General features: G+C 44.8%; 1 protein-coding gene across 10 annotated transcripts in view; it reads right to left on the reverse strand.

Moving 5' to 3' along the window:
- Window positions 1-17,476, reverse strand: part of LOC149354866 (rap guanine nucleotide exchange factor 6-like) — a 602,352-nt gene that overhangs the window by 11,574 nt on the left and 573,302 nt on the right. For 8 of the 10 annotated variants that reach the window (XM_089583522.1, XM_089583526.1, XM_089583525.1 and 5 more), the window contains 6 exons: window positions 16,353-16,436; window positions 15,645-15,719; window positions 13,722-13,793; window positions 9,522-10,251; window positions 8,417-8,521; window positions 5,993-6,100 (listed from right to left, as the gene is read on the reverse strand). In XM_089583522.1, coding sequence (XP_089439648.1) covers window positions 5,993-6,100; window positions 8,417-8,521; window positions 9,522-10,251; window positions 13,722-13,793; window positions 15,645-15,719; window positions 16,353-16,436 — 1,174 coding nt within the window. The remainder of the gene's footprint in view (window positions 1-5,992; window positions 6,101-8,416; window positions 8,522-9,521; window positions 10,252-13,721; window positions 13,794-15,644; window positions 15,720-16,352; window positions 16,437-17,476) is intronic. The other 2 variants (XM_089583523.1, XM_089583528.1) reach the window with 1 other exon arrangement.

Genomic DNA, 17,476 nt, shown 5'->3' on the forward strand with positions numbered 1-17,476 from the left:
GGAATAATGGGAACTGCAGCAGACCCGAAAGACGCGGGTTCGATCCTGGCCACGGCGGCTGAATTTCGATGGAGGCGAAATTCTAGAGGCCCGTGTACTCTGCGATGTCAGTGCACGTTAAAGAATCCCAGGTGGTCGAAATTTCTGGAGCCCTTCACTACACCGTCCAAAATAGCCCGAGTCGCTTTGCAACGTTAAACCCTAATAAACCAACTAAGCCAAGCATCTGACCTGATAACTAGCCAACAGTATAAAATCTGCAACAAGCCTTATCTTTGAGAGAGTTCTACAGGAAACAGCCCCTGGACCAGTTTTGTTTGTAGTGTATAATAATGACACATAGTTAACGTACCACATACAAATGAATGTATAATAAATGCTGATGACACGAATGTCTTTCTTGAAATAAAGTCTGCGGGAAATACACGAAGTGGCAACTCACTGGCTATCTAAGCTCTCTCCTTGGTTAAATTCAAATAAACTTCAGCTGAACATTAGCGAAATCATATATGTGGTTCTCAGAGCAAGAACTAGAGGTGTCAACTAATTTTTTGCTAACATTTGAAAGAGCTTGCCTCACTTGACAATGTATACCGAAGTCCCCTGGCTCATCATCAGAATTAATCATCACCCTGTTCACACTATAAGCAGACTTAAAGGTGCACTGAAGAGGAATCTGAACTCGTTTTTTTACCGCGGGAACTCTATCTACACATTCCGAGCATTCTCAGAAACTTCGAATTATTGTCCTGTGATGGTAGGAGGACTCAACCAGCCTTTCAGCCAGTCCCGCGGCAGCTTGCTGCTCTGCCATCGGCAGAGTGATATGTAGCGATCGGCAAACGCAAAGAGTGCAGGCATATTTTTATTTCTATGGGCCTAATTTGCAGCTATGTAGTCTCTGACTGAATCTACTTATGCACGGAAACCTAAAAGACAAAATAAAAGGCGGGAGCTGGGACGTTTAATTCGATTTAAATCATAGAAATCGGCCGCAAATGACAATAATTCGAAGTTTCTAAGAATGCTAGGAACGTGTAGATTGAGTTCCCACATTAAAAAGACGAGTTCAGATTCCTCTTCAGTGCACCTTTAACTTAAAACAGTTAGCTTAAAACTGTAGATATCATCATCATCATCAGCCTGACTACATCCACTGCAGGGCAAAGGCCTCTTCCATGTCTCTCCAATTAACCCTCTCCTTTGCTAGTTGCCGCCGCTGTATCCCCGCAAACTTCTTAATCTCATCCGCCCACCTAACTTTCTGTCGTCCCCTGCTATGTTTGCTTTCTCTTGGAATCCACTCCGTTACCCTTAAAGGGACACTGAGGAGAAATTGAAGTTGGCTTGTATCGACAGAATACCAGCTCCTGATTACAAAAACGCCACTCATACTGACAACAAAGCTCTTGTAACGTAGAAAAGAGCAAGAACCAAAATACAGGTATCGCCGCCACAGGCCAAACTCGCAAGTACAAGCGTGATGAGATCATAGAACAAAACAGTGTTGCTAGAACGAATGGTTCTAGCAACACCAGGAACCGAGAAACCATGCATCACTGAGGCGCAGCCAAAGCATGCGCAAATCTCCTTGACGTCGCCAGATGGCGCCATGTGCCCGGCTGCTACGCGCGCTCCTGAAGCATCGGGACAAATCAGCGCCTGTTTTCCGGCGGTAGGCGGGCTCCCGGTATTCCGCTAGCGGTAACAAGGTACACGGTATGCTAAAGGTCTCTATTTACGAGAACTTCGTTGACGACTTCGAGAACGAGATCCATCGTAACGCTGGCAAAACACCAGTGCAAACGTAATCGAAGCGACTGTAGCAACGGCCGCAATAGCCGATAGATGCCTTCAACGTGCGGCCGGCGGTAGCTTTCTTTTCGGCTGCTGCTAGGCCGCACTGCTGGCAGCCAGAAATCACGGAGTCTGCGTTACGTCATGTGCACGTCATGTTTCACGTCTCTTAGTCCTCTGTCGTCATAGACGAATCCCAAGTTTGAATCAGAGCGGCGGGAAAAACTTTTTCAACTTCGAATCCAAATTTCTTAGAAATAAATGCATCTTTCGCTGCCGGCCAAGTGGCAACAAAGCCATGACATGCCGAACTATCGGATTTTACTATAAAAAAAATATTAATAGTGCTCTCCTCAGTGTCCCTTTAAGGACCAGCGGTTATCTTGCCTTCGCATTACATGCCCTGCCCAAGCCCACTTCTTCCTCTTGATTTCAACTAGGATGTCATTAGCCCGCGTTTGTTCCCTCACCCACTCTGCCCTCTTCCGATCTCTTGACGTTACACCTATCATTTTCCTTTCCAAAGCTCGCTGCGTTGTTCTTAACTTAAGCTGAACCCTCTTTGTTAGCCTCCACGTTTCTGCCCCATAGGTGAGTACCGGTAGGATACAGCTGTTATATACTTTTCTCTTCAGGGATATTGGTAAGCTACCATTCATGATCTGAGAGAACCTGCCATACGCGCTCCACCCCATTCTTATTCTTCTACTTATTTCCCTCTCAAGATCCAGATCTCCGGTCACTACCTGCCCTAAGTAGACATATTCTCTTACTAGTTCCAGCACCTCGCTACCAATTGCGAACTGCTGTTCCCTTGCAAGGCTATTGAGCATTACTTTGGTTTTCTGCATGTTAATTCTTAGCCCCACCGTTCTACTCTGCCTGTCTAGCTGATTGATCATGCTTTGCAATTCTTGTCCTGAGTGGCTTAGCAAGGCAATGTCATCAGCGCATCGCAAATTACTCAGGTATTCTCCATTAACTCTTATCCCCAACTGTTCCCATTCCAGTCCCCGGAATACCTCCTGTAATCAGGCAGTGAAGAGCATTGGCGAGATCATGTCTCCCTGCCTGACACCTTTCCGTATTGGAATTTTATTGCTGACTTTATGGAGAACTATAGTAGCTGTGCAATCGTTACAAATATCTTCAAATATTTTCACATAGCACTCTTCCACACCCTGATTCCGCAATGCCTGCATGACAGCTGAGGTTTCCACTGAGTCGAATGCTTTCTCGTAATCAATGAAGGCTATATATAGGGGTTGGTTATATTCTGCGCATTTCTCTATCACCTGATTGATAGTGTGAATGTGGTCTATTGTCGAGTATCCTTTACGAAAGCCTGCCTGATCATTTGGTTGACTAAAGTCCAAGGTTGTCCTGACTCTATTAGCAATTACCTTAGTAAATACCTTGTAGGCAACGGACAATAAGCTGATCGGTCTGTAATTCTTCAAGTCCTTGACGTCTCCTTTCTTATGAATTAAGATAATGTTAGCGTTCTTCCAAGCTCCTGATACGCTCGTGGTCACAAGGCATTGCGTATACAGGGTGGCTAGTTTTTGTAGCACAATCTCTCCTCCGTCCTTCAGCAAATCTGCTGTTACCTGATCCTCACCAGCTGCTTTCCCTCTCTGCATTCCTCCTAAGGCTTTCTTTACTTCCTCATTCGTTACTGGTGGGATGTCCCATTGCTGTGCTCGACTGCCTCCCTCAGTAACTTGATGATTACATTCACTACTGTATAGATTTGTGTAGAACTCTTCGGCTAATTCAACTATCTTATCCATATTGCTGATGACATTGCCCTGTTTGTCTTTTAGCGCATACATCTGGTTTTTACCTATGCCCAGTTTTCTCCTCACTGATTTTCTCCATGTTAAACTTTCTTATGTCGGCTACCTTGCGCTTATTCATTAACTTCGATAGCTCTGCTAGTTCTATCCTGCTACCTTGCGCTTATTCATTAACTTCGATAGCTCTGCTAGTTCTATCCTGTCTGTGGAGTTAGACGTCCTCATGCTTTGGAGTTTCTTAATCAGATCTTTAGTCTCCTGAGATAGCTTGCTGGTATCCTGTCGAACCATCCTACCACCTACTTCTGCGGCGCGCTCTGTAACGATAGCTGTAAGATTATCATTCATTGTTTCAACACTACGGTCGTCTTCTTCAGTTAAAGCGGAAAATCTGTTCTGCAGCGGCATTCTGAATTTCTCTACCTTCCCTCTTAATGCTAACTCGTTAATAGCCTTTCGCTTCACCCCTTACCGAGGACCTCCACATCCTCTACGATGCCAGGGTGTGCACACAGTATGAAGTCTATTTCATTTTTAGTCTCACCATTGGGGCTCTTCCACGTCCACTTCCTGTTTGCTCGTTTGCGGAAGAAGGTATTCATAATCCGTAAATTATTTCTATCTGCGAACTCTACTAATAACTCTCCCCTACTGTTCCTAGAACCTATGCCATAGTCACCTACCGCATGTGGAATCGGCAATGACCAAACTAAAATCACAGTACACTGTACTGATGGGCGACTTTAATGCAAAGGTAGGTAAAAAGCAGGCTGGAGATATAGGGCTGATTAGTTAATTCTCACATCTACTATGGCTCACTCATTTGAGGTTCCACCAAACAAGCAAGGCAAAATTATCGTGTTTACACAAAAGATCTGTTTGCACTACTGAAAACACAGACTTTACTGCGAAAACTACACAAAAGAAAGCCAGCAATTTTCACACAGGTCAAAAAAAAAAAATTTCAGTATTGGAAGCAATGCCCAACATACAGAACACAATATTTTAGGAGCTCAATGTAATTATGGTTTTCAGAAATTGATTGATTGAATGAAAGAATGAATGAATGTCCTTATTTTTCATTTGAGAGGAATGAAAGGACCCCAGGTGAAAAGCAACGGGGAAATAGCTTGAAAGTGCCTGCGGCCCGTAACGTACTTAATGCCACATCTCTTGAAGGCAGTCCAGGAAGCGTCTTCAACCTGTTGCTGTGCACAAACAAAGCAAGGTGCCAGCCTACCTTCAAGTTCCATGCCCTTTCATGCTCATGAAGTACGGTCGGGCATAGTCACTCCAGACGGCTACAAAGGTCCCCCGTAACATTACGAACAATTTTTGTGACCAGGAGGAAGGTACTAGAAAGCCCTGGCATTAGCTTTTAGTCAGCACTGTGCATCATTTCTGTCCATTCTTGTCTCCATATGCTCCTGTGTAATGTATATGCTTTATGCTGCACCACTTAGCCAAAAACAGGTGTTATCAAATCATGTAAACTGTTTGGCAACTGTGACCCGCACAACAGGGTGAGATGTCATTTGGTGAAATTTCAGCACACAAAACTAAGGAAGGGTAGTGATCAGAATTCAACTGACACGATTTGTATTAATTCAACAAACTTTCACTGTTACAATAACATGTAAAACAAGAATTGACAGGACAAAGATTTGTCACAAAGCAATCTGCCAGTATGACAAGCAACCATGCTAAACCAAGAATACCGCCACCATTTCCTAAGAAAGGGCAAATGTGTGGCAAGGGTGTCATGCAGCTGTACTGTTATTTGAAATAACAGGGACCCAAAGCCAAAAGCGAAGACATGTTAGCAAAGCCAAATCAACAAGGAAAATGAAGCAGAAGTGTCCCAAGCTAGCAGCACCTTGTAAGTGATATGCTTGGCAGGAAAGTATGACAAGAAGTCAAATACATAACTGAACATTGTATGCATGTCATTATAAAAGCCTATACCTTTCCCATTACTAGTTGTACCATGTGATTGGGACTTCAGCTTAACCATCTGTCTGCCAAAAAATGTGCCCAGATCATTCCCAGAATACCAGCTGCAATTACTAGTATCGGTTATGAATGCATAGTGAAAATCTTCCAAGGACAATTTATGCATCAATCAAGTTAGTGCAAAATGTCCACACTGTTCCGAGGTTGCATTATTCTGTCATCAAGCCACCGACTACTTTGGCATGTTCAAGCCTGAACCAAAACAGTACACCAATAGGCATGCCGGCTACATGATGCACTCACACTTGAAAGCCCAAACAATACTAGTCTTTTGTTTCCTTCCCCATTACGTGGTGGTTGTTACAAGAAATGGCTTGCACAAAGCAGTACTTGGGAACCAAGGACAGGAACACACTGGTAAGAAGGTTGGCAGTATGACTTACCCGGATGCTGGCCTGGCACAAGAGGTGGCAAGACAGGCACGCCATGAGTGAATGGCGGCATGCTCTTGCGGTTCCGCATCACAGTGGGAGGCGATGGGGGACCTGTGCCTACGAAAGAAGGGAACCAGCATGCAGGTCAACAAACAATGACAATAGGTTGAATAAGCTCAGGAACATAAGAAAAGTGCAAGGAACAAGGCAACGTACACAAAACAAGATTTTGAGACCACAAAAACCCAAGCTGCACCTATTGTCAAGAACAGAGAAATGATGCACATCAAACGTTGCTCGCTCCCGCAGCTCTTAACGACGAGAAGGGGGAATCCTGAAATCTGTCAACAAGCTGTGCTTCTGCAAAACTGATTACGCAATTTTTCTGGGTGCTGCGTCAATAGCCCACTAAAGTTTCCATACACGCAGCTGTGCTAGAATGGGAAGCAAGAACATCAGAATACCATCCAATGACCATGCAAGGCCTCCTCCCTGTTTAGTCCAAATGCGACACACAAAATGCAACAAATAAAACGAGCACAGCAAAGCATTTTTAGAGCTGCCAGGAGGTACAACATTACAAGGTCAGGGGTGACACAGCTACCACAGCTTAAGGGGGGAGCCTGGTCTTGAAAATAAAATTTTATTAATCTAGCCATAGTTATGAAATTTTCAGTGCACATGTATTTTTGTGCGCTGATCTAGATATGTAATTTAATTTCATGCAAAATAATTCCTTGAGCACTTATGCAATTTTTATGCGAGTGTTTTGCGAAGAGTTTTGAAGAAAATTGGCTGCGGAAAACTCGCTGAAATGTATGCCATTGGGTTCTCTTGATACCAAAAAATGCAATAAGGGTAAAATTATCATCCTGGCTATCATAGAACTTGAGTAACAGGGTACTGAAACTGCCACTTCAGAAACAGGAATACACACTTTTCTTCTCATTTCTGAAGCGACAACATCAAAACCCTATAACTTAAGTTCTAGGATAGGCAGGAAGACAATTTTACCCTTATTGCATTCCTGGGTGTCAAGAGAACCTAATGGCATACATTTCAGCAAGCTTCCCGCAAGAAATTTCTTTCAAAGCTCTTCACAAAACACTTGCATAAAAATTATGGAAGTGCTCATGGAATTGTTTTACATGAAATTAAATGACATGTTTAGAATCGGCACACAAAAATACATATTCCCTTAAGATTTCTTAACTGTGACTTCATTAATAAAAATTTTTTTTTCAAGACCAGGCTCCCCCCTTAAAAACAAAAGTAAGTTTAATTATAAATGTTACTACTGAGCTCCACACCACCATGATTTCAGTGCTGCAGTTGTGCGGTGACCTTGAATATGGGCATCTCCAGTGCCTCCAGCATGCCTCCTTGCATACGGTTGAACTGCTCAATGTGTACTTGTGGAATGGCTGTTTCACTCATGCCTGATTGGAATGTTCATCTTACAAGTGCTAGCACCAACATGGCACACAGACTGCAGCTTGTGCATTATACATGCTACGCCCCTGTGCGCTCATACTGCACGCAGAAACATTGTCCTTCTCCAGTTAGCATCTTCCCTGCCACCTACATGGATATGTGGGCACCTTCTCAAGAGTATCAACGATTATCATGAGAAAGAACGACCGAACAGCCCTCTTCGAGCAAGTCAACAAACAGCCTGGAGCTAGGCCTACTTCTTCCAGAGGCTCTCCATTCGTAGAACGCCACAAGTGTCATGTCAGTGCCTGTTTTTTACACAATGAACACACGAGGAAAATAAACCCCTTTTGTTGACTCAAGTACCTAGAGACTGCACTTTGTTAAGTAGCTGAAGAATCCATCGTGTTGTGGTGCACCTTCTTTGCTTCAGAGAAGGGCAAGCCATGCACCTCTCAGTGGGCCCTCATAAGTCAGAGGTCATGCTGGCCTTGTACCCAAGCATCAAGTGATGCCTTTATGGGTGTGACTTCCACTTCATAAGCAGATTCTACACCATGTTTACAGAGCATAAATTTTACTCGAGCTCCTGTACCAATAACAGCTGGTTTTCCTTATCAAATAAGGAAGTCTTCACCGTAAATAGATGCACACATCCATACAAATATTGCATTCACACGAACTTGAGTGTTAGCTAGTATTATCAAAGAAAGCAATTCAGATGGACAGCTAAACTAAATGTATGAAGTCGAGCCCTCTTGCATTCACTCAGAATACAGAGCACTGTTATCTGATTGGTAAAGCAAATATATATTGCTCTGTGTAGCAGGTAAACCCAGCTAGTACAAAAGAAATATATACCTTGAAGCTCGACTCCCTGGCCTGTTACGCACGTTTGCAAGGCAAGACTGCTTACCACTAGCACTCAGTTTGAGATTAAGCAAGAAATGAGCCACTTAATACTGCATGACCACAATGACACACCGAAGCTGTCAGTACCTGAAATTCGTCGCTGCTGAGGGCTGCCATAGCCAGTAGAACAACGACCAGAATCACTTTCGTGGTAACTTCCAACCCCACTATCGGCCGAGGTGACAGAGCATGCTGAAGGAAGCAAAACAATCATGCATCGTATGAGGATAGCATAACACTTGGGTTTCAGTAGCAAGCTCAGTACATAACAGACAGTGCTTATTGACAGGATGGTGCATTGGCAATGGAAAACTCTGGAAGGACACAATACAACAGGTATATCAAAGCACAATGTGCTTCTACAGAGACAATGGATCGTGCCTGGCCATTTCAGCTGTCAACTAATTGTGATGAATTTTACGATGGTGCCTATGATTAAATATTAGGTTGCTTGATTCTTTGTAGCACTAGAATAATGCAACATGGCAAATGCAAGAGATTCCCCTTCTTGAAGCCAGGCAAAACCCTGCCTTGGTCCACCTTATTTGGAGGACACAAGTCAACTGCGCTCACTCATAGGGACTATGAAACAGTTTTGAAGACTGTCGGCAAATGTGTTCAAAGCATAGAATGAATGCTTTTGAGCATTCATACTGCGTCCTTGGAATGGACCCAGCAATTTAGTATTAATTCTTCGTGATTTTTAAAATTTGCAAACTAATTGATCACCATGTAGAGGTTGTTAAAACTATTTTCTATAATGTATAAGTCATGGGTACCAGTGATGTTATGTTGAGTGACAGGCCACCATCAGACACTGCCATTAACTGCAGCCAAGACTGCCACAACAGTCCTGACCCATTTTCTTATTTTTTTCTGGCGCATCGGAGTGTGTGAGTTGAGGGAGGAGAGCAGAAACATCATAATTAATTGCCAACAGCTTCAGTGTTAATAAAGCTATATCAAAAATTCTTGCGGTGGGGTAATGAATGATGGCATTCGTATCACTCGTCTGCTTTTCTTAACCTCAGTAAACATCGTTTCATGGCCCTTTAAGACACGCTTTTTCCAACAGCTATGGATACATATACAACCAGCCTGTGATCCACTGTGAAAATTGTGGTGCTTGACATTAGATGTCCAAATCGGCACTGGCACTACCTAATCTTGCATTCCTACAGACAAAACTAACCTGAGGCATGAGACTTTCGCAGAGGCAGGTTGTTGAGGCTAGTGACGCTGGAGCTCTCAGCTGAGAGATCAACAGGCTGAACACTGGCATAGCCTGCATCCGAATGTGACCGGCCATGGCAATTGGCACTGGCTCCTCCCACAGCTGCAGGTGCATCACGCACAGTTGCCGATCCTCGGCGCTTTACGCCAGGAGATGGCGATGCAGGCGGTCGTGGTGGCTGGTGTGGACGCACCTTGCTTTGGTCTGACAGAGCCAACAGCTTGCGCATGGCCTGAGGAGAGTCGGTACCAAACTTGACGCCTCCTGCCGAGTTGATGGACTTCTTGCCTTCTGAGGTGCTGCTGTTGCTGCTGGCGGTTGAGAGGGTAGGAGACGGATGCCTCTTCCGTGGGGACGGGTGCCGCTTCCGCTGCGGATGCGCGTTGCTCGGCAGGACAACGGGAATCGCTGAGGGCGCTGGGTGTGGCTCACACTCAAATGACATAGCCAGCAGGCGCCCTTCATCAGCGACAACCTTGAGGTGGCTCAAATAGGCCTTGACACGGCGCACCATCTGGGCTTCTTCAAACATCTTTTTAGGGCTGGGCTGCGCCGTGCTGCGCTTGCGCCGACGTGCCAACGCTGCTGCACCCGCACCCCCTGCCACTGCAGCTGCAGCAAAGCTGTTGAGGGATGCCAGTGCTGGGTTCAACGGGCTCCCACCAGCCTCCAGCATGCTGTACAAATCCTGAAAAGTGGGCAACCAAAAACACTGCACATTCAGGAGAAACAGCCGCTGCATGCAGCTCTGTCAGCACTGGGCACCTGTTTAGGGGCCTAATGTCTGTCTCATCAAGGGAACGAAGCCAGCAACTGGGGCTAACTAGCAAAAAGACTTAAATATCATCAGCCCAATGAAATGTGCTTGCTATTGGCCAAAAAAGCTCTTGGATGAATAATAAATCCAAGCACAAGTGACTGTGTTGCTATAGAGGATCACATCAAACTGAACAAATTTGTGTCAATTGTTTGCAACGCTAAACAAAATGAATAAAAGTCAAGGGAGAGCCTCACATCACTAGCCAAAGCTTCGACAAGAATACCATATAAACCCGTGTAAGAGCCGCACCCATGTACGGGCCGCACCTTGTTTTCCCGAAGGAAATATTTTAAAAAAAAACATCCGTATAAGGGCCGCACCCAAACTTTCCACGACCCACGTGGGAATAGCCTTCGAAACGCGCGTGCCTTGGCCTCCGCGAGCAATGGTGCGCTTGATCACGGAGGCCACAGATGTGCACAGGAGCTTCCAGATGCTGCCCACGGATGGCGCCTGAGGCCGCTGCTTATCATCATCATTAACTTTTTCTTCTGCCACGAGATCCCGCTATCCATATCGGCATCAGTATCACCAGCTCCAGTTTTCTGCGGCTGTCAAAGGCACGGGAGTTGTGGTAGTGCGTTAGTTAATCACAGTCGTGGCTTCCCTGTGTTGCCACCAAGCATTGCAATTTTAGCACCATGGGCAAGCACCTTAATAGCTACATGTCTGGGAGTTTGCTCTTGGACACAGCAAGCGTGCACAGGAAATTCGACGCGGCCGATAAGTGCATCCGATGATGGTGCAACCAAAAGGATGCATTGAAGAACACAAGTTGCAAAAAGCGCAGTTTCCGAGACAAACCATGCAAGTTACCCGAACTGGAATAAGAGCTGCTCTGCTATGTGACGGAAGTGCGGAACAACGACTACGCGTTGACAGCGGACATGCTGTACGACTTTTTGTGGAATAAGCATGCACCAGAGCACAGCACCAGCTTAAAGTCTGAAGACTCCGTGAGTGATGACTGAACATAGAATAAATGCCGCTCATTCCCAGTTTGGTGTGTTTTTACTTTAAAATATTTTTTTCTGCATATCATGTGTATGGGCCGCACCCCGAAAACTGGCCCTTGAACATGAGAAAAAAAGTGCGGCCCTTACACGCGTTAATACAGTGTCTTTTTTTTTTATTCGAACACTTAACACAGGACATAATTTCATTCATTTTGTTTTGTGTTGTCAAGAATTCAACTTTTTTGCCTCCTCTCTGCCATCAATTGTTTTCAATTATTTGGCATCCATGCCCCAATTATCATTCTCCCGGGTTCATGCCCTCTTCTCCGACAAGAGTGCTTGTGCACTCTAACCATAGAGTTACAAGAATGTAATGACTGCTGTTGTTGCCTATTTATCATACAGTACAGTAAAACCTTATTAAGGTGCACTTGCTAATGCAGCAATTTAGCATAAGGTTAAAACCTCAAGCATTTAGTGCTCGCTTATAATGTAGTGTCTTGTCGCAAACGTCTCAGTGCGTACGTATCATTGCATTTGAGGCTGAAGGAGGGGCCTTGTGAAGCAGTCGTGACCTATGCAGTGCACTGCAAGAAAACTTCATCAGTGCCCCTCATGTGTAGATCGCAGTGACACATTGATACCAATACGGTGGAGCAGGCAATGTGCACACTTACACTCGTTGACACACCTGAAGAGAAGACACTCTCCCAAGCTATTGCTGGAGGTACCAGCGTAACCCCCTCTGCCTCTCCCACCGCGCCACCACCACCAACCCGCTTGCAGGTGCCAGCGTCTGAACTGTCACGGTACGAGCCACACAAATGTGCTCAATGCACGAATATAATGAGAGAGGGCTGTCTGAGGACCCGGGAGGAGAATTTTAAAAGAAATATTGCTATGATTATGATGTAATCTCAAACTGTTCAGGCCAACCATAGCCAAAGGCACCCAAAAAAAAAAACGCAGACAGCACGCTAAAATACGGAAGCAGCGGACACATCGGTATTATTTGAGAGGTAACGCTTCAGATGTATGTAGCATAATCGAGCAAAGTAAAACCTCCAACATTTTAATGCACACAGCCTACGACACAGCAGCAGCCACCGCTGACACTGTGGTGCCCTTACTCAGTGTTTCAAGCTGCCCAGGCCTGAGCCCGTTTTCCTTTCTTTCCTTTTCCTACTCCACTCAGCACTTTTAGTGCCTTCTCTTTCTCAGCAACTCGTACTTCTTTCTTCCTCCATACAGAGCCACCTTATTTCCGCCTGCACACAGCGTGCTTTGCCCCAAGGATAGTAAAAAGCTGGCTTCTCTTACTGGCTCTCAAGATGTGGAGAAGGTCACTTTGACTACCTTGAAAAGCTTAAAAAAAAAAAAAAAACACTGTATTCTACTTTTTTAAACATTATTTGATGTCTCTCGCAGAATATTACCGATTCTCTGTTACTTCATGGAATTTAAAATCTTCCACCACAGAAAGAGGCCTCAGCCATAGTCATCACTTATCCTCACGTGACTGCTTCTCTGCAGCACTGTAGCTCAGAAGTTTAAGTTGGCCACAGCAAACTTTCGTTTTCCTCCCTGTGCCACAGCTGCCACTGCTACACTGCTGGCTGACCGGTGTTGCAAGCTAACTGGTAAGAGGCACAGACAGAACAACTAGCATGGTTCAAAAGAAAGACCACCAACACCGAATTTCCCTGCCACCCTCTTCAGGCCATGCGAGACCTCATGAACATAGGGCAGGAATTTGCACTTCCACTGCTCTCGTTTATCAACTCTCGTTGGTGCCTCTTCACAAATTAAGATAGAAGATAAAGATATAGGTTGGTTGGCTGTGGAATCAACCACAAAAACATGTATGTGTGTTGCAGAATAGGTGCAACAAACAAAATTCCACTTAGCTGCGGAATGGTTTATGTAGGGCGAGCGGGACGCTGCATTAATAGGCATCTACAGGAACATGTGAGGTGGAATCACTTTGTGGGAAGTATTCACCAGAACATTACCAATCAAGTGACTGTACACTGCATTTTAGGTAGACAAGGATAATTCGCTGTGCAAAGGACAAAAAGGCATGTGAAATTCTTGGGAACATCGATGTTGGTCAGATATGGCCCCGACAAGCGGGTTAGCGAGGCATTTGTACGATAAGGAACAAATTTTTACGTTCGATGCAGTGACTCTGGTGGCATGTTTGACGGCCATGAACAATAGTGAACAGCTGTGCACGTGCACTATTGTTGAAGTAAGGAGCTGTCACTTCAATAAACCAGCTGCAAGCCTCTGCTCGTCTTGTCTGCTTTTCCATGCACTGTCCCTTGCAGTTACGTTTTTCAAATTTATGAAACAATGTTATAAAAGTGCAATGCTACTTACGTAGGGAACTGAGCACATCTTCATGAGTTGCCTCACTTCCTTGGCGATCATCCTGAGCTTTTCAAAGTTGACCTGCAAATAAAAAAACAAGGGAGATGTTTCCGTGCTTTTAAGAATTAGGAACATGGAGTAAAATCAAGGGCTGTCTTTTATGGCTCACTGGTTTGACACATTAAGCATTCTTGCAAAAATTTTTTAGGATAGCAGAATGCACTGAAAGCTGTGCTTATGTTCTTCCCTTTTTCATTAACACTGCAAAAAAATTTAAAATAATAAAGTATGATTGTGTTTGAGTGTGTGTGCATATGTTAATATGCTTGAATGATGCATTTAAATCACAAATTACAAGTCGCAACACAGACTTTCCCCAGCTCTTGGTTTGGTTTGGTTTATGGGGTTTAACGTCCCAAAGCGACTAAGGCTATGAGAGACGCCATAGTGGAGGGCTCCGGAAGTTTCTACTACCTGGGGTTCTTTAACGTGCGCTGACATCGCACAGTACACGGGCCTCTAAAATTTCTCCTCCAAAGAAATTCAACCGCCGCGGCCGGGATCGAACACGCATCTTTCGGGTCAGCAGCCGAGCACCATAACCACTGAGCCACCGCAGCGGCCTTTCCCCAGCTCTTGTCAGTACTTAAACAGAAAGCAAACACAAGTCCCGGACTCTTCTTCATGGTGATAGCTGTTACTGGCAAGAAAAGCAAGCGGATGTGCATGTATATTCGTGTGACTACATGTAGAACTTGAGAAGGGGAGTGGCATGACAAGGGAAGAGTGCAGAAGGTGCTGCCACGGCAGTGGCGAGAAGGCAGGTAGAGGACCCAGAGAGGAAAAATACATAGGCAGCAGAAGCTGCCACAAAGTGTGAGCAGAAATTAAGAAAAGGTCGGGTAGAGTGGCTGCAGTATCTCCGGACCCCTGGGACAAGGCATGCAAAAAACTTCGATTCCTCAATGATTTGGTGCCAGATAGTAGGTGTTTTGCAGCAACAATACAACCCTCTCCTTTGGTAATGAGCTCAAAATGTAGGCACTCAGTGGCATAAAGCTCTGTGCTATTTCATATATTTAGGAAAAAGACCAGGACAGTGGCCAGATCAGTCCTGAAACTTTTTCCCCTCATCCTAGAAGCCTAGTATCTAAAGTGCATGCCCTGAATGACAAAACCAGCTCTCGGAACTTATTTGGCATTAGGACAAGCAACACAGCAGCACTTGTTCATAATTGGTATTTAAAGGTACCTTGTTCGATGAAGCCAATGTTAAAAAGATGATTGGTCTGATCAAGTGGGCTTCTGTTTTGCAGAATATTGTCATTAAAAGAACCAACCTGCGACAGCAGCCGGTACTTGTCTGACCAACTTCTCACACTAAACTCTTTACTGCATGCACATCCATGTATGCCCGCATGCATGGATGTGTGCTAATCATATACAGCACGCATGCACACTCGCTCACTCACACTTCCACGCTCACTCCATACTGCATACATAAGAGTGCATATCTTGAAATTTAAAAACCCTAAGAACTACAATCCACGCTTGGAGACAACTTCAGAGCAGTACCCACACCCTTTCTGCTTTGCGTGATCACTACTAAGGTTTGTCAAGTACATTACGAAGCTTTAAATGTCCAGTGTGGCAGCAAGAAGACAGGAATAAGTTGATTGGACAGATTTATCCACTGCTCCATTTACCTACTAATGTCATGACTGTGCAAAGGAATCTCATATGAGAAAGGTTTTTTGCCCGCACTGCCACAACATGCACAGATAATAGAACTAAGGAAAGCATGATATGCAGAAGAAAACATCAAGTATACAGTTTTTACATCTTCGTCACGTCTATGTACAATCACTCATGAAGCATGCACAAGACGCCATTTTAAACCCTGCTTTCTTTGCTCGCCCAGGACAAACTCACCAGATTGTCCACAATGGTGTCATTTCCAAAATGAATGAATGAGAGGTCCTTTTTGACAATTGGATAAAAAGGTATCTAGAAAAACAAGAAAAACAAAGCAGATATTGTTTTGACACTGAACGATAATTGGTTTTATGGGGCTTAATGCCCCAAAGTGACTCGGGCTATGAGGGATACTGCAGTACGTGCACTGACATCACACACTACACGGGCCCCTAGAATTTCGCCTCCATCGAAATGCAACCGCCACGGCTGGGATCGAACCCGCGTCTTTCGGGTCAGCAACAGAGCGCCATAACCACTCAGCCACCGCGACAGCTTACAATGAACAATGAAAAAAATTACACACTTCACACTTTTAGGGTAGCACAAAGGGGAAAACGCTGGGAAAAAAAAAGCTGGGTACACTAAATAAACTGCGCCTAGAGGCAATAAAATAACTTCAGTCTACTTTAGCATAAATTATACAGCCACACACAAATACATTGAAAGCAAAAAGGTGAACAAAGTTGGTCCATTCTGACATATGTAAAGCAGCGCGAATGAAGGTGCCCGAAGGCAAAACTAAGAAGGGACAGGAAAGAGCGCTAAGTTTAGTGCTTTCTTGCCATATCTGCACTCACTTTAATCCAGTCCCACATTTCTGAGACATGTGCCTTGCTAATCTACTAATCACTGATGACAAATCTAGTTCAAGTATCAACTTACAATGGGTGGCCTGGTTTGTTCACTGTTTATGAGATTGCGGTATTTACACATGTTCCTTGAAGGATCCATCAACTCCTGGAGATCCTGAAAGAAAAGAAAAAGGCAAAATCAACGAGTGAAGGTACTTGTTCCGGGGAAGGGGGGGGGGGGGGGGGGGGGGGCTGTGTCATTTTGGCAGGTGCTGCTTAGTCACTGCCAGCTGATACTGGTGTGGGCAGGTGGGCAGGCTTCTTGTGTTTACAGAGTGTACAGACTAACATTTCAGAGGGATAATTCTCTGAATGGCACCCAGCTGTGCAGCGCAAGTAGCTTCCCTATTACTCCCTCACACGGCACGGGGCAACTTGTGTAATGTACTAGCACATGACTTTGTAAAGCAATAAAATGAAAGGGATTCCGATTCACAAGCCACTGCTTAATCTGTCCACTCCCTCACAACTCTAAGCTGTGGCTCCATCCCATGTGAGAGCATAGGAGCTGAGGCTGCATGGTAATGTCACCTCCCTCTCCCCTAGGTGACTCCCTTATGTGAATACCACAACACACATGCTCTTTAAGGTAGACATTTTTTTCAGTTGAAAAACACGTGCATTAAACTCAAGTAAATGAGAACTGAATTCATGCATGTGAAAAATGCTGCAGACATTAATATTAGGCAGCAGTTGAACGTTTATGGTAGATACAAGCACAGTGAGGCAATGAGTGAAGCATATCAGGGCTGGTGATACTGATGCCAAGGACAAGACACAATCAGGACAGAGATGCACAGCTGTCATGCTGCAAAGTTAAAAGCACTGTGACGAGCTGAATTGCCTCATTCTGACCTGAGAACTCAGCAAGGTGCTGAACATCAGCTTCAATGCGTCAGGAATATCGGTAACATTGCAATATCAAAGTCTGCACCAGGCAGGCACCCAAATGAGAAGCAAAAGGAGCATAGAGAAGGTTCCCCGGGAAAACATCACCAGAGTCACATAACCAATACGGTGTCAACGTTGCATGCTTGAGCAACTAAGACATATGCCCGAGTTACTGCCTGCTTGACCATGTGCCTGTTTGGCTGAGTACAGCCAGAGTCAAAATGGCAGTTCATGCAGTGGAGACAGGGCTATTTGTCATCACAG

This window comes from Amblyomma mixtum, chromosome 3 (genome assembly GCF_055824585.1).
Source record: "Amblyomma mixtum isolate Tamu chromosome 3, ASM5582458v1, whole genome shotgun sequence".
Classification (NCBI taxonomy): Eukaryota; Metazoa; Arthropoda; class Arachnida; order Ixodida; family Ixodidae; genus Amblyomma; species Amblyomma mixtum.